Here is a 26433-nt window from a genome sequence, read left to right as displayed (position 1 = left end):
TCATATTTATATGCTACAATGTTATTATTGGAAGTTCTACAGAGACGATGAAAAGAAAAAACTGTGTACTCTATCTCAGCCTACTCATGCAAATTGACCATCTAAGGCTCATTTAAATACATTAACAATTCATTAATGAAATAAAAGGCCAATTGCTCCCAGGACATTTGGTATACCGTACATACAAAAAAAGCCCACTGCCAGGCCATAATGCTAATACCACATGACAAAATACATGTTTTCTTGCATATAAAGCAGGGTAAAAACAGCACTCTATGCAGGCTGTATTTGGTATTAAAAACTAAGCTCTTGCATATTACAGCATATGATAATATCTTTTCAATGTGTACATAAACAATATGGACATGTTTATTCTGTTGTGCTGAAATATAATAAAAAAACTGGTGGCATTCTGATACAAAATTAGATGAAAATTTTGTTTATTATCTGCAGAATGTGGCAACATTTTGGTGGGTTGTGCGATTTTTCTCTTAAATGCATTTACAATGGATCACAGCTACACACCAACAGTGAAACAACCATGTTCCTTATATAACTTATCACCATGTCTTTATTTTGTTCAGTCTTGTGCATCAAGGGACAATTTTCTTAGGCCTCCTCTTTGGTTCATACTTTTCTGCTTACTCGCTGTATTCTGAAATCTGTTTTGTGGACAATCCAGTCATGACCACGTTTGTAACATGCCTATAATAAAATGCTTCCTTAGAGGGCCAGCAGACAAGCAAACCCTCTATGTGCAGCCTGGTGTCAGCAGCCCAGCCCCCAGTATCAGGCCAAACCTTATTCACCCTGTAAAATGAAGTGACAGTAAAGTGACTTACAATGCTAGGTATTCTAATTACAATGAGTCTACGCACCAGTGAAACACACTTTCTCTCTGCCGTCACACAGCCGCACACTTCCACCTGAACAGCATGTCTTTGCATTATGGGAGGAAACCAGAACACCTGGTGGAGACCCATCCAGACACAGCCAGAACATGCAAACTCCACACAGACTAAGCAGGGATCGAACCCACGCCCTCTTGCACCAGGCATGGGTTGTGAGACAACAATGCTACTTGCTGTGCCACCATACATTTAGTACTTTTTCACATTTAACTTTTCTTGTAGAGGTATGAGAAGTTGTAGATAACTGAAAGAGTCTGAAACCGCTTGTTCCGAGTGGGGTCGTGGCGAACTGGAGCCTATCCCGGCAACACAGGGCACAAGGCAGGAGGAGGAGGGAACATACCCAGGACGGGACACCAGTCCATCACAAGGCACCCCAAGCAGGACTCGAACCCCAGGCCCACCAGAGAGCAGGACCCAGCCAAGCCCACTGCGCCATAACTAGTTACTATGAAGCTTTAATTAGATTATGCCTTTGTCCAAGGAAACTTACAAAACTTTAACAATCACAATGGCAATGCTTTACCATACTGTAAAATCCTCTGGAATCCAACAGCAGCCTCCCTACTGGGAACTAAATAACTTGGTACCCCTCATACTCGCGCGTTGTCCTGCAACGTGGCGCCCGCGGTCGTCTCGCGTTACAGGCACGGCTTTGACCAATAGCGGAAAGTCTTACATAAAAAACGAGAACGTTGCGATGTGTCCTGTACGGCGAATGGCTGAACGTGAGACCGCACGAACCTGGGTTTGGTTGTGTGCTGTGGTGAACGAGAGGAACGGACCGGGTCCGTTTAAAACGTAAATACAAATAGTATCACTGGCTCAAGTGACAAACATCGTCAACTCTAATAGCACAGTGTTCCTGAAGCATATCTGTAGTCCGGGGCTAAAAAAAAAAAAAAAAAAAAACAACAGCGACCATCCTAACATCAGTTTTCGTTGTAATAAAGAGATTCGCGCGCCTCTCGCCTCAGTGACTAGTTTCGAACTTCGGCTTCGCTAATTTTTCGCGCCGGTGAGACTCCGTGAGCGTGTGACACCGAGTGACTATGGATGCGCGCCGCGCCGTCTGCCTGCCGCTGCTGCTGCTCCTTGTTGTGTGCGCGTGCACGGCGCGCGGTAAGCCCACGGCGCCGAGGAAAGAGCGGGTTCACCGCGAGTCCGAGCTGAGCGCGCGGCCGCACGAGGACAACCAAAGCCACCGGTACGACCACGAGGCCTTCCTGGGCAAGGAGGAGGCCCGCACGTTCGAGCAGCTGAGTCCGGAGGAGAGCAAGGCGAGGCTCGGGTAAGGACCTCTCACCTCGGCTCGGGCGGCAAGACCTGTCCCGCCGCGACGACAAGCCAGGCAAGCGAGGGGGGGGACACACAGGGAAGCCGCGGAGGGTCAGAATAATAAGACAGGCGAAATAAATTCGTGAAATTAAAACGTCATGCTGCAGTTTGAAAAAATCTCTCACAAACTAAGTTTCGGAGGGCCTGAATTGAATCCTGAACTTTTAGTTTTTCCTCAGTCAATGTGTGAGTTACTGACCTGGCCAGCCAGGTCCTGAAGTTGCGTGCCTGCCTTGCTTGCTTGGTTCGAGTTATGTTAAGTTCTGCATTCGTACAGCACAAAATTTTATTTACTGTGTGATTGTGAATTTACTCTGACAAATTAATAAATGTTCCCTGATCTGCTTGTCGAGCGTTCGGGCCCCCAGGCTGTTTGTCAACTGGTAAGTAACAAACAAGGACACTTAAACTGCTCTTGTTGAAGTGTTACTCGTACGAATGTACAGTAAGAACACTGAAATACAGTACTGAGCGACCCCCCGGCGTGGGCCCGTGTCGCGTGGTGGCCCGTGTCGCGTGGTGGGGTGGGCCACGTGGCACTCGACATACAAGCAATATTTAGCACCACACTCTTCGCTCAATATGAAAACATACAGCGAATGACGAAACGCATCTGTCGTGGCAAAAAGAAAGAGCACATTTGTTGTATGTGCTTGGATGATGTGCCTGTTTGTTTAAAAGTGTCAGCGTGCATTTCGCTATATTTTGCAGGAAAATAGTGGACAGAATAGACAGCGATGGGGACAGTTACGTCACGACCGGTGAGCTGAAGACGTGGATCAAAAGGGTCCAGAAGCGCTACGTGTATGAGAATGTGGCCAAGGTGTGGTCTGACTATGACCTCAACAAAGATGACAAGATCTCATGGGATGAGTACAAGCAAGCCACCTATGGCTACTATCTTGGTAGGATATTAACCACAAATGTTCTTCTGAAAAAAGTCATCATTTTTATAGATGTGTCTTTTAGTGTCTGTTAAGGCATAGTCAAAACAGGGAGAAGAAGGTGGATGTGTGTCCCCTCAGGTTTCATGCAAACCTAACGCCCTCCCCCCCAGATATGTCTGTATAACTGCTGAGTACTGTTTTTAATTTTTTTTGATCCCTCGGTACTTGATAATTGTTCCTTTGGTGCGATGAGTTGACTGTTGGAGGCTTAAAACTTGCTGTGCACAGTTGTAATGAAAGTAACCTGATGTTAAAATGTGTAGGATTACAGTGTCATTTTTGCAAAATGCCATATTATATCAAGGCTTTAATTTAGCCAGAAATTCACCCTTTTTAAAAAAAACATCCTCATTAGTAAAGTTGATGCCCTGTCTGTCCATGGAAGCATTATTGTTAATATTGGTCTTGTATCTCGGTGACCCCTTAGTCTAAAGCAGAGGTTACCCAACATTGCTTAGAAATGGCATGACGTGTCCTCTGTCACTGCAGCCAACCCAGAGGAGTTTGAAGATGCTACCGATCAGTTCAGCTTCAAGAAGATGTTGCCCCGCGATGAGAGGCGGTTCAAGGCAGCTGACCTCGACGGCGATCTGTCCGCCACCCGAGAAGAGTTCACAGCTTTCCTTCACCCAGAGGAATTTGAGCACATGAAGGACATTGTGGTTCTCGTAAGTAGTGTCTTCCCTTGCTGGTGTCTGTCTCAGAGGGCTGCTGCATGGGCAGTCAAGTGCACCCATTGTTGTAGAGCTGGTTTTAGATCAGTGCACTGAGCATATGCATGTCGTGTTGTGTTGGTCACTGAGGGGAGAAGCTCATCTCCACCTCTGGGGTTACGTACCTTTATAAATAATGAATGTAACTGCTATGATTTCTGTTTTTTGGTCTTTGCAAATATTTGCACACGTTTATTTTGGTGATGCGTGTTTAACCTTCTCTAAGTAAATTTAATGTCATTTTAAGTATATTTATTTAGCAGATTTTTTCCTGTAAAGCAGTATGTAGCTCAGTACACAAATGTGCATTTCATAACAGCTTTAGATACAGTCAGTGCGAAAGCACAGCTTGTTTGATGTCAAGATATTGTGGCACACATTAAACAAGTAGCTGCATATAGTGAGAACTAGATAGCAAAAGCACCATCTGCTATCAGAATGTTCAACAAATTTACAAAGCTGTCAGGAGATTGCGTCAAAAATTGTTCTGTAAGAGATGTGTTTTAAGACCCATCTTGAATGCTGGGAGGGATTCAGCAGTTTTGAGCAACTCGGCACCAGTTCAAAGGGTGCTCGTTCCATCACATCAAGGCCAAAACTGAGAACCCATAGGCTCAGATTGGAGTGCTGCAAGCAAGTAGCCAGAGTTGCAGGTGTAGGGAATGTTGAGGTTGTACAGGCAGCCACAGGAAGCCACTGGTGGGAGACAGTTATGGGAGAGACACTATTTTATGCAGTAATTTGCATCAGATGTTCCGATAGTGAGTTGTTTTTTCCCCTCTAGCGGGAGCACTGTGAAAATTCCTAAAAGATAATTCTTTGTGTTATGACCAGTAGCCCTGTAGTTTCTGTACCAAACACCAGCCTTCTGTATTACTGAAGAATCTATGGCAGCCTGCAAAGCAGAATTTTTAGGACTAATGATGCAAATATTTTCTCTAGATGAATATTTATTACTTATTTTTGAAATGAACTCACAATTAATGTTCTTTACTTACTGACATGAATTTATTCTCATTTGCCATTATTTATAGTTGGAACTAATTAGTTTTTTTTTATATGCAGTTGCATATTTGTCAGACTTAGAAATCAAATAGTATGTATTTAAGGTTTTTGAAATACTCCTTGTGGGACATCCTGCAATCTCACTCAAGTACTTTAATTTTAAATATAGATTTGGCATCTGTCCAGAGTTCCATGGCAAACATAAGAAGTAATGTACTAGGCCTCTAAATTCATAAAACTTGTAGTATCCACTTTCCCATGTTAATTATGAATGTTTTCAAAAATGTTACTGTTAATCCCACTTGAGACAGTATCTTATTTTATGTCTATGATGACACATCATATCTATTTTAAATAAAAGCACCCTACTCTCATAAATTAACATTACAAGCATAAGGTAAAACGTAGGCCTCTAGTAGTCTTTTTTTTTCCTGCTTTAGCCAAGCATAGCATGTTAAATTTAAGTGCTTATTCTTGATGTACATTTTCATATATTGGGAAATGGTAAATTTCAATTTCCAGTGTTTTTTTTTTTTTTTTTGCGGGAACATTGCTGAGTTTTCTTACAGCTAAGTTACGGAATGTGTACTTTATATCTGTTAGTTGTTCACTTTGGCAGAGCAAAGACCTTTGTTTCCTTTCAGGTTTGAGAATGCACACTTGTGTCCTGGTTGTAGAAATTTGGAATGTGAAGTAATAACTTAATACTCTTAATTGGTGTGATAAAGCCATGTAAATTGTGGCCTTGGAGTTGACAGGATGAGCTCTTCTGCTGTGTATTGGAAATGTACTCGGAGCTGGCAGACTCTCTCCAGATTAAAGGCAAATGCGTAGTTTCATCACAACGCATGTTCAAGCGTGAAATGTTAACGCCATCAAGCAACACTGCTCAAATTCACTTGGCGATTGCATCTGCAGCATAGCCACCGTAATTGCTGCAATACAGCACCCCCCCAGGTTCTGCTCATGGATGTGTTTCTGAGCATATTGTTCTTCATGAAAGTCACACTTCAGCTCCCTCTTGGATGAGATCTTCACAGCCCCCCCCTCCCTCTCTCTCCAGGAAACACTAGAGGACATAGACAAGAATGGGGATGGTTATGTGGACGAAGATGAGTACATTGGTGAGCTTGCAAATGCCACGAAACATTACAGTGTGCATTTATTTATTTGACATGGCAGTGACTGCCTCAGTATTCCTTGGTGGATAATAACGGGTAAAAAAGGTGACTGTCTGTTTAAGTCTCCTCATGAGTTATTCTACTAATTACCCAGTACAAAGTGAATTTACTGCCGTGGCCAATGGCGGGCAGTCATAACTAGCATGGTTATCTGTGGTGTTCTTCACTTTGTGTTATCAGGGACAGAGTCTGGACCCCTGGGCTGGGCTTCCTGCTACCTTGTGTGTCTCCCACACCACCAATGCAAGACTTATTTCTTCACTGCAGGCTAATTAGAATTATCTTAATGCACAGGAAGACAATTAATAGCTTACTGCAGGTCAGTGATTAAAAATTACCTGATAATGACCCTTAGTAGTTAACTGCGGAAGGAGGGGGAAAAATGATGACAGCTCCTCTCTCCTCGTCTGATTTCTATTTAGGACGCCCAATTGGAATGCTCGCCATGTGCCGGCGACACAATGGAGAAGTACCATTTCCACTGTAATTAAAGTCCATTCAGGGAAATTACCTCCATATAATTACTAGGTAGTTGTCAGCATTTGTTATAGCCTGAACAAGTGTTGTCTCCTGGCTAGAAGCCTGGACACGGTGGATATGCTGTCTCGGAGCACCCAATGTTGACGCTCTTCCTGAAAGGAGCCTTTGCTGGGTCACTGCCCTGCTGCTAGTCCATGCCAGCTTCTCCACTGGAGGACAGGGCTGTAGTTCGTGTTAGTGCCAGGGGAGGAGATGACATAGCAGCACGTTTTATCAAAATGTATTGCCTTGCTGAAAAACAGCTTGACCTCCAATGCAAAAGGGGAGCAGAAATTGTGCGTGCATGCATGCACAGACGTACACACACGTGCACATATTTGATGTTCAGTTGTTTGCCTGTGCATATAAATGTCCTGTTTTGAGTTGCTTATATGGGTATTTGTAGTTTAAGCTCCTTTTGAAGTCATTTGGTTTATTTCTGAAATGTCCAAAAAAGCTCTAAAATTTGAAAATTGTTGAATAGTGCAGTTGTTACCTTGCCTTCTGCTCTACAACTGAGAAATAAGAAAAGTTTTTTATAATGTATAAATACATTATGACTTTATCCCTAAGCGTTTTTCTGGAATTAAAGCATTTCATGAGTCATTTCAGTGTGTGTGCATGTAGCAAATGGGCATCGTATTATTTGGGTTGCAGCCGACATGTTTGCACACGAGGAAGGTGGCCCAGAACCGGATTGGGTAAAAACGGAGCGCGACCAGTTTTCAGACTTCAGGGACTTGAACAAAGATGGGAAGATGGACAAGGAGGAGATCCGGCACTGGATTCTCCCACAGGACTATGACCACGCCCAAGCTGAGGCTAGACATCTGGTGTATGAGTCGGATCGAGACAAGGTATGTTGCCAAGACCCAGCCATCAGTCTTCTGACACTGCCATTTGCTCTTTCTCATGTCTCTTTCACACATTTGTATTTTTTAAAAGCTGCAAGAAAGTTGTGTGTCAATGTTAAAGATTTTGTCATGCTTCTGCAATGAAGTCAGGAAATGGTAAGGGGAATATGTTAGTTCTACATTTAAAAAAAAAAAAAAAAACACAAATCTGTAAATGCATGTAGTGGGACTTGTTCTCTCGTCATTGTGTGTTGGCTTTCAACTGGTTCTTTCCTTATCTGTTCAGGATGAAGTGCTGACCAAGGAGGAGATCCTGGAGAACTGGAACATGTTTGTGGGCAGCCAGGCCACCAACTATGGGGAGGACCTTACAAAGAACCATGATGAGCTGTAAGGCCATGGTGGAATGGTGCCAGGCCTTTCCACCCACCACTCACTCCACTTCGAACAAAAGCATTCTCCCCGGCATGGCTGGACGCTCGCAGCAGTTCTACCTCACGTGCCGAGGAGGGTCTGTGTCTCCCCAGTTTGCACGTTTTAACATCATACCTGGCTTTCTTTATCTGTGACATTGACTGGCATCTCTATGGAGAAAGTGTAGTATGTTAGGTTTTTAGGTAAGAATGTCTGACAACTTTCATATTTCAAAATTTTTACCTTTAGACTTTTCATATTTGTACGTCTGTGTTGTATATTTTTGTATTCCCAAATTTCGGCATTGAGCTTTTTGAAGTCCGATCTTTTAAAAAAAATAGTTTAATGTATAAGCAAGTTCTGAGGAGATGGCAGTGGTTGGGTGCTTGTATTGTTGGAGTCGCCTAGCTTTCAATGAAAATTTTTAATTTATTTAGTCATTTAAAACAGTGTTTGTAGGTGATACAGGAGCAAAGGTTAGTTCTCACAAGCATTATTTTACAGAAAGATTAAATTTTTCCACATTTCAATTGGGCTTCAAGCATCTTAAACTTTATTATTCAGTACTGCAGTAGTTACTGATATTGATATTGTTAAAGCAGTTCATTGTCTCAAGAATTCTGTTTTGCTCTGCATGCCTTTGCATGTGTTTAATTTTAACCTCGTGAAAAAGTTTAGTTGTATTTCATTTTGTTGTTTTTTTTATTTTTAAATAAACTGTTAGCCTTTGAAAACCAAATGTGTAACCTTCAAAAATGAGCCTATGGAATATACTTCAAAATGGATTGTAAAGTGTGGTGCCTAGATATGAACAGACTTGAATTGCAAGAAGAGCAGCATCTGTTCTTCACTTTGATACCTTACTGACACCCCATGTTCAGGTTTTATCATTCTCCATCCTTACAGGGGTCTTCCATTTAGCTATTGTGTCCTTTCATTTATCTTACAAAGTATGAAAAATGTTTACGTGTTGCTGGTAAATAAGCAAATTTTTCTGATTCATCAGTATTTGTGTATTAAATGGGTCAATATAATTTTTGCTTCTGAAACAGCCTAAGTACAGATTTTGCTACATCTTGGTGCTGTTAGTGTACCTTTCTGGTAGAGCACAGCATACACAGAATGGACTTCTAGAGCTCAGCGGTTTTCCCTCAGTGATATTGGGAGGGATGAAACCTCTCAGAGCAGCATGGGGGGGAACGTCATCGTAACATCTGCATAACTGAACTTAGTTAGGGGTCCACTGAATTTGGAAATAAAGGGGGAAGGGACTAAGATCCCATGGCTTGCATCACAAGTGCTCTTCAGACTTGTCTAGCCTCCCAACACATACAGTACATGCATGCATGCACTGATACATAAATGGGCTGAACCTGTCTTTAAATGGACACCAGACTCTCACAGCAGTTGACCAGTGCTGCATGTCAACTCCTCATTGTTCAGTGTGACTGATTGCCCTAAATTTGCATGTTAATGATCATCATTTACACCTAGGTCTTCACCACATGCTGACCAGCAGTTAGCTACACGATTGGCGCAGGGATGGTTCATATACCATGCATGAACATGAGCACAATTGTACGTTTGGTCAAAATCACTGCACTGTTAAGAGACTTGCTAATTGACATGAATGAACTGGTTGCCTTGCTTTGACTGAGTGGCTCTGACCAGCGCAAAAGCTGTAATTTGTAGCTTCAAGCAATTGTGCTTTAGTGTAACTGAAGAAGCAGTGGGTCCACTTGTCACAGAGCTCGTCTATTTACTTATGTTGTGGATGCCATATGTGTGCCACTTTTCGTAATGTTTCGGATACATTAACATGGTTTAGCTTGATGCTAATAGTACAAAATTATGTAAAAGGCATTAATTTCAAATCCAGGCCAATGTCTGTTACAAAATAACTAAGTTTTATACTAATTTGTGAGTACCAATTTTGAGTCCAAAGAAATGAGTATTCTAGTCTGCATGACTAATGCCTGTGATGGCCACCTTATTAAATTCAAAATTAAAATGGAAAAAAAAATCTGACCTTTTCTCTACTAAATAAACAAAATTACACCGATATAAAATATCCATTGTAACAAGGTGCTTGCAAGAAGAATTCTTAACAGAATATTTGTCGAATTCTTACACTTCACTCTCGTCATGCTATTCAAACAATTTAACAAAGAACTGTAGTCAATTAGATTTTTTTTCTTTAAACCAAATAAAGAAGCTAATAGTGTTTCAAAAACATAGGCTTTCAGTGTATGTCCAAACAATTAAGATTTTTGCATTACATTATTGTATGAAAATTATTCAAATGTAGTTCAAAAGAGCAACCCAGTGCTGCCATGTACAAGGCATTCAATTCCTGTGGAAAACACTCACTCTACAAAAATACGAGGCATTGTGTAAATGCACGTTTGCAAATACGTGGGCAGAAGTATAAGAAAAAGATCCTAGTATTTTTTAATACAAATTAAATCGGTAGGCATTCCTAAATGTGTCCAGTTTCAAATAAATAAATATGTATTTCTTCTTGACTCTGATATGTGACTACATTAAATAATCTGAGCCCAAAAATCCTGAGCTTTTTGAAGTTTTTCTTTTGACAGCATATAAGGTTTGTCATGTGTCGAATGAAATCTTGGTTATGTGGGAGGCAAGACGGGGAGAAACCGAGTGGCTTTAGCATACGGTTATTTTTAAATGTGACTCAATTTAAGATGAGTATCAAATTATTCAGGCTAGGCTAATTTAATGACCGTGGACAGGTCTTGTACGAATGTCTATGTAAATCACGCCAATGCTCCCATAAAAATTAAGGAGTCCGTCTGAGGAGCAAGATAATGTAATAAATTATATTTTAATTTGAATATTAATATTTGAATGCAGCAGCCTCCGTATGGGCCAGTTCTGTTGTAATCAGGATATTGGGATAATTTTGTTGATGGGATTTTAAACCTTGACGAGAGGGAGTGAGGGGAGGAGTTTAATGTCCGCAGAGCTGCACTGACAGTCAGCCAGCTGACTGAATTGGAGAAAAAAAAATGAAGGAAGAACATACAAAGCCATATCAGTGGGTTAAAAATGATGGTTTGCACACACTGATAGTCAGACTTTCACAATTAATGCGTGGGTCACATGGTTCTATTTTTTTTTTTTTTTCTTTTTGACTGATGGTGTCACACTGAAATGGCCAGAGTTTACATGACATAAAAAGGGGTCATAAAGTATTCAATTTTTTTGTTTAAAATGCATGTCATTTACCATATATACTAGAATTACCACACAAAGTGCTCACACAATCATATAATAATATGTCCTTTTCAAAGGTTTTTGTTTCATTTTTGCTTTTCTGCCACTGTGTTGCATGTATGATTAGAAAACCAACATTATAACATACTGTGCACAGGACCAAAGTGGGTAACTGGTATACTACATATACTAGATTTAACTACAGCATTGAGTGCTTTGTGTTTTCTTCCTGCTTCTCACAGCTAGGTGTTGAGGTCTTATGTCGTTCCAATTCACAGACACGGTATCGTTCACACTGTCGTGTGTCCTCCAGAGCTCCAAAACCTTTGCACTGTTCTCCATCGCTTCTGCTGAGGTCCAGCAAACAATACGGCTCACACCCCTCTGCATCCTTGCACCTTGGCCTGAACGAACGACCCTGAAATAATTCTGCAGAGAATACAAAACCTGTGTGTGTGTGTGTGTGTGTGTGTGTGTGTGTGTTTGTACTGGTGAGCTGGGAGGAGGGGAGTCCTGTTTACGTGTGTAGTTATTTTTAAAGACAAGCAGCATGTTTCCAGCTGAGCTCACTTCTTCCTGTTGTCCCACTGGAAACCAGTACGGAAGAAGGGCAAAATCACCAGGACTAACTGGGGAACATCCCATTTCGCATCTTATTTACATGTGTATTGGATGGGGTTCCTAATTCACTTCTTAATCAAAGCACAAATAGCCTAAATAAATTAAAGAGAAGATATTCCACTATTACAGACTATATATTAAGACATTAATAATGTTAATAGAAATCTATGGTTATTAAGATATCAAATTTAATACAGGGAGGATTTGATAATACATTAAATTATGGTGTAGGTTTGCATTACTTCAAGATGAAGAATGACCAGTTAGGGTGCAGTTTTATTTTACAGAGAATAAATGTGTAAAATATTACCACATACATGCACTGCAATTATAGTAATGCTTTTTATACAACGTTTGCATAATACAGAACATCCCTCCTTTTGTAGGTCATGTAAAATTTCCCCCACTCCACTCACTTTCTTCTCTCAAAAATTGACACTGGACCTAAAGCACACATTGTAATGCAATACAGTAAAAAGGGTCAAGCTATGCCTACATACCATGTCCAGGTTGCGTAACGTGTAGGTTTTGGAAAAACTAAGGTGTTTTGTGGCTTGTGAAAACAAACTGGTATTTTAAATTCATTTGATGCTTCTTCAGAAGCAGAAGTGTAATAATTTGTGCTTGACTGATATGCACATCGTCGTTAGCAGTAACGACGAAGATGTGGTACAGTTGTGGTACAGTACCTGAAAAATGCAACATGCATTCAAAGATGTGCAAAGGTTAGGCATAACTCTCAAAAAAAAACCCTCAAAGAGCTTGAGCTTAGATTCAGTACAAAATCAGTGCATTTCATTCATGGACTGGTTATACCTTGAGGCTTTGTTGATGCTCACAAGTTCTGGGTACTGTGGGTCAATAGGCAAGACGAAAAATGAAACATATGCAATTTTGTCACATATATGTATTATGCCGGAAGGAAAATGTAATAATAATTGAATATGTTTCTTTACATGCTTCCTTGCTGGGTCACATATACATTTAAAAGTTGGTGTCCTTTGACCCGGAATGCCGAAAGGTACATTGACGGAGACGCAGGTAGCGTAAGGCCTGAATGTTTGGTGAAGCATCCGGAAAGGTCAGAGCACAGAAAGACTCGGAGTCCACGCTCTTCTGCGGAGCTCTAGTCCCCCTGGTGGCCGACACGCTGAATCACACCAAGCCTGAATGGCCGGGTTCGAAGCTCCTCTCATCGGCCACTGCAAAGCCTGCCTCTTACATCATGAATTTTTATATGCCCATTAGCCAGCCGTGCAGCGAAGAGGAGAATGCCTCTTCCCCTTGATGACTACACAATGAGGGGCAATATATTTTAATTTAAACACCATAAACCTATTGAGTGCTTAATTAACTTTAACCGTCTTTGGGGGAATGAAGCCAATTTGGAGAGGGTCACGAGGACTTTGCTCAATATCAAACAGTTTTACATAGACGATCCATTCATTGGGCCTTCAGCGACTGATTAACACACAGAATTAACATGTTGGTAAAAATTCATATTCCTTTCCCCCCGGGACATTAATATGCACATGCACGGAGCGTGATTAGCGCAACCATTGTCTTACTTCAACAATATTATTTAGAGCTGTTTGTAGAGGAAAAATAGAGGAGCTGGAATGGGATTCGTCTGACTTAATTTCCCTGAAACACTCGGGCCTCCAAACAATGCGGGGGTTGTCAAACATTCCACACGGGCGCCGGTCCTAAAGAAATGCACGAGTCCTGGGGGGTCTTTTCTAACGCTGGTCTTTACTGTCCACTTCTGATACTGGTTGCACTGAAAAGCGTTGAGCAGTCCTCTATTTAGGAAGAGCAGCACTTTCGTAACAGAACCACCAGTTAACTATGCTCTTTTTTTTTATTGTCATATTCGTTACATCTGCATCGTACTCAGATTTACAGCGCCAACAACATATGATGCGAGAATGTGAGTGAAACCAGAGCTGTGAGGTGGGACCCATCGTGTGCAGCTCTTCGTTCACGTCGCCCTAGGACTAGGACTGCGTCCAGCATGTGTATTTGTCTTTGTGAGCATGATCCAAGGTAGGATGTTGGCAACAAGAGCACGTCTGCTGTGAGCACCAGGGGTCGACTCCATCCCACACAGTCTCCCGGGCAGGACGTCTTAATTTTTAAAGCACTTTTAAAACATAGTTTGTGCCCATTCTATAACTTTGGTGACTCTCAACTGTAAAGTTCCCACGCTGCTGGATTTTAAATCTGTTGGATACTAAAAGGAAAATAAGCTGCTGCCGGTTTGAAAGAAAAGCGAACATTTTGTTTGACCCCTGCGGTGCAGGGAGTCCTGGGAGTGCGGGTGCTCCAGGGGGACCGTGTCTCTCTACCCCCGGGCTGGACTTCTGGAGCAGACGAGGGCAGTGCCTGGAGGCCTCTCTCCCTGCACTCCCTCCCTCGGCGTCTGGTTCCCACTGGGGCAGAGGAGGGGGTCCGTCACCCCCGTCTCCCTGCTGCCTTCCCCAGGAGGCCTGACAAACGGCGATCCCACCTCTCACATGATGTTAACAGATGTAATCCTATTAAGGCTCCGGTCTGACTCCCAGAATGCTCTCTGACTGCTCTGTGTTGTTAGCCTTCGCGCATCATGCCTTGCGCTGCGGACAGCGAGGACCGTTAGAAAGACCTCCAGGACCCGCGACATGAACCCATGTCGTGCAGCACGGGCCCACCGGGTCCGGCTGCCTCGCGGTCGCCAGCCCAAGGGTGCAGCGCAATGTCCGGCATGGGGTGGCTGGACAGGCCCTCTTCCCGGGTCTGGGAGGAATGTAGGTCACTGTGGAGGGTGGGGGTGGAGGAGGTTGCACAGGGACCTCTGATCCAGACAGCAGCTGGCTGAGGGGCCTCCATATGCGGGAGGTGGGCAGGCAGGGGGCTCTTAAGACGCATCCAGATCTGACCTGGCAAAGTAGGAACGCAATGGACAGCTGCTTCATAAATGTATCAGTGATCAAGTGACTAAACCGAACGCAAACAATAATCATATGTTTGTTATTGGCAGTAACAGAGAATCAGAAACATCAGAGCTGGTTTCAAAATTACTGATGAATACTGCTGGAAATTGTAAGGGCTGCAATGTGCGAGCGTCTGTGTGTATTAGTGTGTTTAGTGAAGGACGGCCAATATTGCCCACGTTCATTCGTTCTCTCTCTTTCTCAAGGTGCTCCAGCCTGCTGTCTCCCTGGCTAGAATGATTAGCCCAAGTGGACCCTTTTGAGCTCCATGCCTCCCAGGTTGACATGGCAGGAGCCACAGGACCCTTGGTATTCATGGTGAAAGAAATACACACATTGGTTGAAGTTGCTTGTCCCAAGTAGGGTCACGGTGAGCCGGAGCCTAACCCAGCAACACGGGGCGTAAGGCTGGTGAGGGAGGAGACACACCCAGGACAGGATGCCAGTCCACCACAAGGGACTCCAAGCGGGACTCAAACCGCAGTCCTGCAGGAAAACAGGACCCAGCCAAGCTCACTGTACCACCGCATCTCCTCATGGTGAAAGCGGTAAATGAAAACACTGAGAGCGCGAGGCACGGCAATCTACCCTTGACGCGATGGGAGGCCCTCGTTTGTCCGCCCCTAGCTCAACGTAGAAGGCGTGTTCTCACACATTGGCCTACCCATCAAGCCAAAAGGTCACGGGCTCATCATCCTTTCAGTGTACCGCAGTAAACACATTCAGCCACCCTCAATTATCAGCAGGGAAAAAGAATCTCTCCCACTGCCCACGAGCTGCTCCTGGATTCATAGGTGGCTGTTTGGGGGATAAACAGGAGGGGCTCGATATTTACCCCTCATTAGGTAATGAGGAAATCAAGACAGAACTAATAGTCACTTCCATGCATTCTCCACTGAAGGTGTCAATCACATGTGTGACATTCTGGAAAAAACAACATGAAAAACATTACACTCATAATAATTTCACGCAGGAAAATATTGTGAGCGGCATTCTTACAATGGAATTATTTCCTTCTGTGATGTTTCTAGTAAACTGGGGTGTTGCAGTGACTCAGTGACACGGTGAGTAGAGCTGCTCCCTTACGGTGTTGGGGCATAGGTTTGAATCCAGCTCAGTTTGCGTGGAGTTTGCATGTTCTTCCCGTGTTTGTGTGGGATTCCTCCGAAGACATGCAGTTCAGGGAAGCTGGCAATGTTCAATTTCCTGTAGTGTGTGAAAGGGTGAGTGTGTGCGTGTACGGCTACCCTTCGGTGGACTGGCATCCCGTTCAAATTGTACCCACCAGCCTTGTGCCCAGTGATTCCAGGATAGGCTCTGGACCACTGTGATCCTGACCAGAAAAATTGTTTAGTGAGACTGAATAAGCCAGTGAGTGTTCCTGGTAAATAGTAGCATATCTGTCCATATTCCAGATCAGTAAACAAACAATAGAGAAATAAACAATATTTATTTTGCTGAAACAAAAAAGTCACACTGACAGAAACTGAGCAGCATACAATGACCAATAAATTTTCCTATGAAGTCTTTGCTTGCAATTGATTTCCCCTTCACTGTTGATCATTACACTTCATTTGCCCAATACTTTTTCCCAAAGTGACTTACAATGATAAGTTACCGACAGCTATTGACCCATTGATAGAGCTGTGATTTTACTGGAGTAATTTTAGGGTAAGTACCTTGTTCAAGGGTACTACAGCAATAGGTGAGTGGTTAACCAGAAAAGTTTGGAGGCAGCGGCTCCACTGCGTTACCAGCTGCCCCGTACTATTATATACAAGATGTGTCCACTAAAGAAAAATGGATCGTCAAACCTAATGAGTGTCCTGTCTCAAAGAATTCGAGATTTTTTTGGTGATCGACTAATTCTTCCAGATACGTACATCCATCATCTGAAACCGCTCGTCCCATGAGGGGTGCCGAAGCCTAACCCGGCAACACAAGGCTGGAGGGGGAGGGGACACATCCAGGACAGGACACCTGTCCATCACAAGGCACCCTGAACAGGACTCGAACCCCAGACCCACCGGAGAGCAGGACCCGGTCAAACCCGCTGCGCCACCATACTCCCCCTCCTCTGAATACCGCAGTGTAATCCACTCAGAAGCCACACTGCTGTATAGAGTTCACGCAGACATGAAGGATACACATCTTTGACAAGACTCTGCTGTTGAGAAATTCTTTTTCGATTACATTCATTCGCAGTTTTACAAGCATATTTCAAAATGGTCAAAATCCTCCAGTGGCCTCTGAGAAGGGGGATGGGAATATGAAATTAGTGGAGTCACCAGGTGAACAGGAGTAGCTGTTCAGCAGAAAGAAGGACCTCACACGCTGCCCAACCGTGTTCGGTGCGTTCAACCATACAGTCGCCTTGGGACAGATGTCCACCAAAGAAAAGCCCTGCAAGCACACAGAAACAAAACTGTCAAATCCCTGTTAAGCAGCGGTTATTTCTTACCTAAATCACTGATTGGATGAGACTTCTTTTCAAGCCGCACTTGTATCCATGCACGGAGTAGGATGTTTTACCGGAGCTGTTCATTCTGAGCACCTTGAGCTGGAGCACTGCAGATGGATCTCAGATTTTGAAGCAGCAGCCTTTAGGACACAAGACCGTGTGCTTGACATCCACGAAAAACTTACTGTCCCTGCAAGGATGAGTGCGATAGTCACCACGTATTGCATTTACAGTAATACAAATAGTACATAAATACCAAAATATTGCTTAAGTGATGCGAAACACCCGAAAAAACAAGCCTACGCTAATGACCCATTAGTTTGCAAAAAGTCGTTCCGCAGCCTCATTTAGAAGTAATCCTGCTTTTATGTCTACACCTACGATGGTACATTATCGAGCGTGGAAAGGTGGGATCAACTAACTGAGACCTGGAGATTAACCCTACTTGGTGTTATTAAACAAACGACGAACACAGACATGCAGGCTAATAGCTTCAATATGCGCTGGGGAGTCGCGATGCATCCAAGCTGTCGGAGCAGCTCAGCGTTACAAAGACAGTTACAGCAGTACCTGTCAGATACCATGTAAATGCACACCCTGGCGCTCAGTGATGCGCCTCTACTGCCGCGCCTATACTGTATGGACATCTCCAAGTAATGACACAGATATACATACACACACACACACCCACACACACACACGTTTCTGAAATGAGCATCATTGGATTCTGATGAAACACCATAATTATATTTCAGGTTGCTTTTTGACAGTTTGGTGGCTTGAGCTGAGAGATACGTTCTGTCCAGAAATCACTGTTCAATAAATGCGTGTGTGACGATCGCTTCTTGCCCCCTGAAGAACAGCGCAACCCAAGCGCCAGTTTGAAGCAGTCTGCACCTCTTTCGAAGCACCGTTCGCAGCCATGAACGGGGAGAGAGGGACAATGTGCTGTGGCTTGGTGGTGGCCTGGATGCTTCAGCTGAGATGGTATGCGGGAGCCTTTTCTCCCCACCTGAGTGAAACTGAGAGGTCTAAGTGTGCATCCCTGCGATCCCATAGACATGTGGCACAGAGCGGCGGAGCTGCCATCTTCAGCTGACAGCAGCGAGCGGGACAAGATGAATGATGGTGGAATCGCAGTCTGAGTTGTCTGTCCCCTGTCAGACCATTTGCGCCTGAGCTGCTTTTTTTTTTACTCACCTATCACTATGGGGATATGTGCTCTCTAAAGAGGACCGACGCAGAGCAGGCAGAGGAAATGGACACACGCATGGGAAAAAAAGCCCCAAGCGGGGCTGTGCAAAGTTCTGTCTACAAAAGTAATTAAAAATGTATTTTCCATATCCTAGTAATTGAATTGTGTACAAGCTGCAAGTTAATGAGGTCACCCGCCCTCGAGTGATGATAGGAGAGAAAAATAATTATCTCTCAATTTTTCCTTATGTAGCAATTAATTTGAACCATTGGTGCGCAGCCCCCTCCATCCCTTAGGTCCCCAGCTTGTATCCCAGGCCCAGCCCGTCACAGTCCGACCCGAACGGAATCGACAGCCGATTGATACAACCGAGGCACCGGATGGCACAGGCAGACGACGTAATCAAGGGGCTGCAGCTGTTGCAGGCTGAGCGCTTCCAGGTGACTGTCACCTGAGATATCGCATGCTGCCGCTCGGAGAAGACGGGCCGCTTGCCTGCGGCCGATGGAGCATCTGGTGCGTCGGTGGGGATGAGGGAGGGGCAGACCCCTGGTGCTATCTCAGGGAGGAGGGGAGTTAAAGTGGCTGTGGTGGGCAGGGTAAGGCTAGGCAAGGCAAGGCGAGACCCTCCTGTGGAGACACCTGATGACTCTTTGGGGCACCGCGCTGCACTCGGATGAAGTACAGGCAAAGCTTTCAACACTAATGAAAGCAGGAAAAGGAAACACCTCGAAGAGGGAGACCACCGACTCCTTGACATTCTGGTTCTATGAGGTTTTGCCACCAGGAGGCACTATTTGCTACAGTGAAACTCATGTAATGTTGATTTAAATTTCAGTGTATTTGAAGAGGGTGGCGCAGTGGGTTGGACCAGGTCCTGCTGTCCAGTGGGTCTGGGGTTCGAGTCCTGCTTGGGGTGCCTTGTGACAGACTGGCGTCCTGTCCTGGGTGTGTCCCCTCCCCCTCTGGCCTTACGCCCTGTGTTGCTGGGTAGGCTCTGGTTCCCTGTGACCCTGTATGGGACAAGCGGTTCAGAAAGTGTGCGTGTGAAGAGCAGCAGCTTTGCTTGACAAGTCACTTAAAATAAAAACAATGAAAATCAATAGCTAGATAAATTAAGTACTCCGATTAATGCTTAAATATCTAAAAGCGCTGTAGGCAACCGGCCTCATCCGATCACAGCCAGGGTGAGCAACAGTACAAAAGCAGGAATTTGAGAGTGAGGGTGACTGTGCACACAGTGCTCTATTATAGAATGGAAATGAGGTGCTTTACACATCCTGTCACTTATCCAATGTATCTTTCATGAACAGTTGATATGTAGATGGTCCTAACTTGGAGGTCTTGCCAGTCCCGGCCTGTTCGACACAGCCTCTTCCTACCGGCAACCCAGATCCTCAATGGCCATATGGCTGCAGTGATCAGTGCCTGCGAACCAGCCTGTGTTAAAAAAAGCTTGTGAAGGTCATGAAAAAACTGCCCTGTGTAACTAATAGCCTCAATTAAACCCTTTTTGTGAAGTCTCTTGACACAACAAAATAGCTGACCTCTGATCTCCTGCCCCAGTCTCATGTAGTGTGTGAAATGACAGCTGCGTAACCATGCCTCTGTGTGCTTGCAGAATTTGATTGTCGTAATAATTTTTTCGCATTTACGCGAAAAAAGAGAGAAGAAAACTTGACAATGTCATTATTAATGTACCCACCCTCTGCGATGTTTGCTTAAATTAAGGGTCTGTCTGGTGATATCCCTCACCTTTCACTTTTACCTCTGAGCTGCTTGGACAGATTCTCCGCTGACAAACTGCCCAAAGCAAAACCCCATGAAATATTCAGTGGACAAATGAACAGTATTTTTCTCTAACGAAAAGGAAATGCAGTTTCACTCTGTATTAAATTATAGACTAAACAGCATTACTGCTCTGCTTCAGCAATATTCAAATGCAATCTCAACCAATTACCTACATGGGGGGAAAAAAACGCCCATATGCTAATGAGGTATGCAAAAATGTATTTAAAACGAACGCAAAAGTGATGGTTCTGTTCTTTCATCTGACCAAGTAAAATGGAAACCTTGTTATATGTGTTAATTTAGATGTGGTGGGACTTGATTTGAACCGACAGCTTCCAGCGAGCCCTTGACAATAAACGCGATATATTTACCAGAAATCTGAGAACGAAAAAGCACCTTCCGCCCTTCTTTTCATCCATAAAATATGTCCTGTCTCCTGCCCGTGCATAGTGGGAGGTCTGTAATCAAAACAGCACAATAGAGATAGGCAAGCTTCGGAGAGCCCATGGGAGAAGTTCCATCATGCAGCAGGAAGATGCTTGTGTTGGCAATTCCAATCAATGCAAATGAGTTTCCATGGACCCCATTTGCATGTACTGTCTGATGCTGTGTTCTCACAACAGCTAAGTATGTTTGAACACGCTCATCGTTTTCTTTTGGAACATATAACGCACAGCTGAACAAAGTGTGTATGCATTCAACACACGCTCTGTAAAATAGAAACCTGTATGTAGCTGGTAGCATAGTGGCTAAGGCTGCTACCTTAGACCCAAAGGTCACATGTTGAAATCCAACATCCAAGTGCGGTACCCTTCAGCAAGGTACTTACCCTAAATTACTCCAGTAAAATTACCCAACTGCACAAATGGGTCAATAATTATAAGCAACTTAACATTGTAAGTTGCTATGGAGAAACGTGTCACCTAGATGCATCAATTATTATATGTTTGATGTCTGAGATATGTATCTCTGATATATATATATATATATATCAGACATAGATTTTTCACTTACATCTTTAAAACATTACAGAAAATACGGGAAATTGTTCCGACATTCAGACGTGACATCACGCTAAGTAAACGCTGTTTAATAAATAAAAATCCACATTCTGTACATTTATACAGTGCTGAAGAAAGATGCTCCAAAAAAATCGACAAATTAAGATGAACGATTAATTTGACTGATGGGAGATATCAGCGTTTGGAGATGCTACTGTTTACTGACGTTTTGTTTAGTGTGAGGTTCAACAATCTGGAACCCGCCCCCACCCACACAACCCAAAATGCTAATATGAGGTTAATTACCACTTATTGGGTGGGGAAAATGCAATTAGTGGCCCAATTAGTGGCATCCTCCTGTTTCAGAGGCGTATCTGGAGGAAACAGCGGTTTTAATGGTTCTATTTAGGTCACAGTGAGGGCAGGAGAGTGAACCTCTGTGGCTCTGCGGGCCTAGTGTTTCCACCTGACATTGTCCCCTGACATTTTGGCGACCAGGCGTTGAGCTCGTGGGGAGGCTGCTAGCTGCCCACAGCCTGGAACTATGCTGAGACTACTATTAATCCAGGCGGGCGGGCAGACAGGCGGGCAGGCATCAGTCATACGACAGCTGGTTGCTACCCCTCCTAATCTGAAACAGTGAGCAAGCATTAGGGAGGGACTTCCCTGCTCACAAAGGTGATAATTAGATAACAAGCTGAGATTAAGGCGATTACAGTCAGACAGCTGGCAAGGCAGAGCCAGCCACCACGGAAAGTACAGTTATGTACGCTGGTGCTCGGGTCCTGCAGTAGACATCGCAAAAGGGCCGATGCAAGGTCCACTGCTGATGCATCAGAAGGAATCCAAGACCTTTCGATCACCGTTGCTTGTTCCCTCTGAGATGAACGAACAATTGAGTGAAAAAACGACTCGGGTTTAAAACTGAGGAAGACGGAAAGAAACAAACGCGAACAGATGTCCGGATTGGTTTTAACTCTTTGGGGAGAAATTTTTAGACTTATCTGCTTTTAAACAGCATGCTGCAAAATCAAATGTTAATGTATACACAATATTCTCCTATGCATTTTCATGCATAGATCCGTGTTGGTGTATCGGGAATTCAGGGTCCTTATTAAATTATTTCCCCTTTGCGTGAACAGAACAGCAATGAATCAGTGCTGCACAGAGTGGTGTTAAATGCAGAGGGTTTATTGTCCTTGTTTACATGCCAGCACAATGAGTCCAGTTCTCCTCAAAGACAGATTTTCCCAGCTTGTTTGAGAGGCCGAGACATTGAGCAACCACTTTTCCTGAGTCACATCGGGTGAGGTTTTTCTGTTTGTGTGGGGAACTGAATGAGCTAATCCCCAAGTTAAAAGCATCCCTTGTAAGTGAGCAAGACTTCATTTTAATTCCCATTCTGCATCTCCATCTATTGCTGTGCGTACATCATTTTATCTTTGCGCCATTATTTCCCACTGCATTGTAGGCTGCTTATCACTAACCATGCTTCTGCTCATCTTCATGTCATTATCTGGAAATGCATCTCACGGTTTGTGTGTTATCCGGTTGCTGGCTTGCTGGGAGACAGCAAAGGGTTCATTACAGCAAGCTGAGGCTCCCCCCCAGATAGCGACGCTGCACGTGTGTGTGAGTGGCACAATGACTGACACATTTTGCAATGCAAATTGACAAAACAGGCTGATAATGGATCCAAATGATCTTCGTTCCATGTAATTTTTTACACAGCTAACGACTTCCCTCTATAAACGAAAAGCAGTCGCATTGTCTCCGCTGCAGCGGTACGGAACGAAACAAGATTGTTAATCGGAATATGTAGAGAGGATGCCCGTGAAGAGTGTTTGAACTCAGCCTGGAAAAATTGGACTCATTTCACTCACATGTCTAATGTAATTGATTTGTTCCCGGTCAGATTCATTTAGCCTGTTGGATATCTCTCCTAAAGCGAACTGTAACCGAAGATCTGGCCTTCACCCTCAGACTTATTGGAGTCTCCTATACGTCTCGAAAATTTTTGTGTCACATCATTTACTTACAGAGACTATTTACTTCTTACATCACGTGACGTTGCTGTGAGCATCGAGGCACTCTAGATTAGAAACGACTCCCAAAAGATTTAATTCCTTCAATTCATAAAGGACAGTGAAATGTGGAAATTCCTCTGTCTGACACGATAAAGTGAGCAGCCTTCAGACCAAAATAATGAAGCAGAATCATAAGCTGTTAGCCGAGGTCAACAGCACGCAAGTATTTGTGTGTTTCTGTGCGTCTGCCTTGATAGAGCACATTTCTGCTGAGTAAGACTTTTTATGACAATGGACACATCCCTATGAAGCCTGTGGACCCAAATGGAGGACACAATAGTCTGGAGGCACTTTGTTCCAACTGCTAAGAGTCAACATCAACCGAACAAAAAGACATGCTATTGTCAATATGAGACTGCAAACCTAACTCTTGTGCTTTATAAACGTGCAGATGATTTAAGTCATATGAAAGGCCATTTTCCCATTGCAATGTCCATCACGAAAAGGATGGATCTTCTCCTATTCAATGCCGGAGGAAGAAATACAGGCGTCGGTGCTTCCAGCACACACCTACAGCATCGAGATCATACGGGACCAGACTAATAAATTTAGCGCTTCTGAAGAATTAAAAGGCACAGCCGAGCTGTAAAAATAACCACATGAGAGACATGGTTTTTTTAAGGAGTCCAGAAGAACCTTGTACTTCAAATGAATCTCCAGTGACCTAAACATAAAGGGTGAGGTTTAATCTTCAATTAGTTTGGCTTGTGTCAATTTCCAAACTGGAAATGCACATAGATTGGAGTCAGGCGGGACCAGGGAGAGGGGAAAACAGACCTTCTGATGTTTCTGGATTTAGGGACATTCCTGGTAATGTACTGTATACACCAGATACGCGAGCAGTGAAATCCCTTACCCGTTTCATCGGTTTCAAAGAGGATAAGACCGTCAAAGGCTGAAATGTTTGTGACAGTTTGCTTTTGGTTAAAAGTCTGACGTTTTTTGGTCACCACACTTTGTCCATTTTGAAAGAAAATAAGAGTGAAAACAATGTGCTGGACTTTTCCCCCAATTCAAATGAATGAACCCGATGACCTCGAAAAACACTGTCAATGTACTGTGAAGCACTAAAAGGCCGCCATTATGAGATCAATAATAGCAGCAAGAGAACTCAGAAAGAAAGTTAAGTGCTGACATGATGTACTGCTCTAAGAGCCCCTGATAGCTGGCAGTGAACTCCAGGGTTGCCTGTAACTGGCAAAGCTTTTTTCTTCTTTAATTTTCTTTGGACTCCGTGTCTGAGGAACATCCTGACAACGTGAGACAGTAATATGGTTTCGGAGGCCGAGTCTGAATCTATATTCATTTTTAAGGAAAAAAGACCTCTCGTCATTACTTCTTGACAACACTAATTCAGTGAGAACTGCAGGGATGTTCTTCTGGACTATACTTAGAAATCAGATGGTGACCTGTTGGGTCCTGCTCGGGGCAGGCCGTCATCTTGGGAAATTATAGCTGACATAAAACATAATTACACGTCAACTTGAAAGAATATAGATCAGAAGCCTGCTCCTAAGAACTTGCACCTCATCTCCCATCTGTCGTAATCTGTTCTTTTAAATGAAGCCACGTACTACAAACACAAAGGACTCACGCCGCAGTTTTCAGTGCTCAACAAGGGAGTGTCCTCCAGCCATCTACAGTAAATGCGCTGGCGAATCAAAGAAACTTCAGAAAGCGCCTTTCCGACAGCAGCAGGGCTGCAGGAGAAGTGTGCAGAGGATGCAGAAAGTTACATGAAGCCCCCTCCCACCTCCCACACGTCTCCCGCCCTTATCACCTTCAGACCTTCCAGGTGTCCAATGCTTAGCTTTTCCAGATCGGGGCAAGTTCACCCCTTTTCTGGGAGACCAGACTCTCTTGGCGGGGAAGGGCCCAATGGGAACTTGGATCTCGTTCGAGAAGGTACTGAAAGAAGCGTGTCTGGCTTCATTATTAGTCCTTGTGCCTCAGTGAAAGTTACACCAGTTGTCCTCCCCTCCCTGGAGGAGAGCGAGTCAGTGGCCAAGGTGCTTGATCTAGCGCCGCAATCCATCACGCCCCACCTGTGCCATGTTGACTTCCAGTTGTACTACACTATCTGTTCCAGCCTCGGCGCTGGGCCTCCAGCTTGGCTCAAGTATAACTGAACCATTAACCTCTGCCTCCGACCTTGGGAGCTACTGGGCCTGCTTTTTATCAATCACCCCGGGAGAGGCCTCGTCAGTCTTCGGACTGCTAGAACGCCTTCGCGCCGCTGCCAATCGCACTGTTAGAACATTGCTGAAAGTATGGGTGTAGTGAAGGTCGACAGCAGCACATGGGATGCAGAATGAGACACCCATGGCAAAAATAGCCTTTGGAGTATGTTGAGCAGGCGACCTCTCGGTCCCTGTCACATGGACCACTTCTGGGTAAGTAATGGCCGGAGTCACACAAATCTCTGTTCGCATGAACAAAAGCTTTAATTTGGCCTCCTCTGACCACTGCAAAGCTCTGTGAGCTTTTCAGGAGTGAAGATAAATATAAAGTGACTCACTGTTCATCAAAAAATACAAGTTTCTTGTGCGGTCACTGTTGTCAATATCTGTTTGCAGCATGTCCCATAGACCTTAGAGTATTCCTGGTGTAATGAAAAGTTGCTTTAATAGTTTCCTGCGGTTGCTGCAATGCATCCTGACCCGAAGAGGGTATTGACAGGGCTGTTTGCGTGAAGGGCACGGCGAAAGCGGAGCGTTCCCACAGCGGGTGCCGAGCTCCCCTCGCGCTGCATCCGCGCAGCCTCGCCACTCAGGAGAGGTGTAAAGTCAATGGGATTACATTTGACTAATTGTTTTCTGATTGAGGTTTACAACACGGACACCGTGTGGGATCAGCTGCGACTCGCTGCTCCAGAGGAATCAATCAGATTTAGGCATCACTTGGATAAACAATCGGGCAGAGAGAGGACTGCCGGCAGCACTCGGCATAGCTCCACCGTCCTCCTTCTCCTCCTCCTCCTCCGTCCCTCTCTCTCTCTCTCTCTCTCTCTCTCTCTCGCTCTCTCTCATCTCATCTGTTCCTTCTCCCCTTTACCTCCCTATCTTTCACTTCTCGCTCTCTTTCTCTCTCCCGATCTCCTTCTCGCCCCTTACAGCTTGGAGAGAGAAAAGAGGGGAAAAAAAGCTTGAGGCGCAGGGAAGCTGTTGGACCGCCACCAAATGC

The 26433-nt window shown here is 44.1% G+C and overlaps 1 protein-coding gene across 2 annotated transcripts; it reads left to right on the top strand.

Moving 5' to 3' along the window:
* The first annotated feature begins 1567 nt into the window (after positions 1-1567).
* Positions 1568-10436, top strand: rcn1 (reticulocalbin 1, EF-hand calcium binding domain). 2 transcript variants are annotated; one of them, XM_018763151.2, is made up of 6 exons: positions 1568-2202; positions 2961-3154; positions 3686-3864; positions 5978-6038; positions 6276-6414; positions 7272-7345. In XM_018763151.2, exons 1-5 carry the CDS (start codon positions 1964-1966, stop codon positions 6365-6367), a joined length of 765 nt encoding a protein of 254 aa, XP_018618667.2. In that variant the 5' UTR covers positions 1568-1963; the 3' UTR covers positions 6368-6414; positions 7272-7345. The 2 variants fall into 2 exon arrangements, with proteins under 2 accessions (XP_018618667.2, XP_018618666.2); XM_018763150.2 differs by lacking the exon at positions 6276-6414 and adding an exon at positions 7755-10436 and having other exon boundaries at positions 1570-2202; positions 7272-7471.
* Positions 10437-26433: the final 15997 nt, after the last annotated feature.

This window comes from Scleropages formosus, chromosome 11, assembly GCF_900964775.1.
Source record: "Scleropages formosus chromosome 11, fSclFor1.1, whole genome shotgun sequence".
Lineage (NCBI taxonomy): Eukaryota > Metazoa > Chordata > Actinopteri > Osteoglossiformes > Osteoglossidae > Scleropages > Scleropages formosus.
Note: the sequence above shows the minus strand (reverse complement) of the source record. Positions and strands in the feature narration are given on the sequence as shown.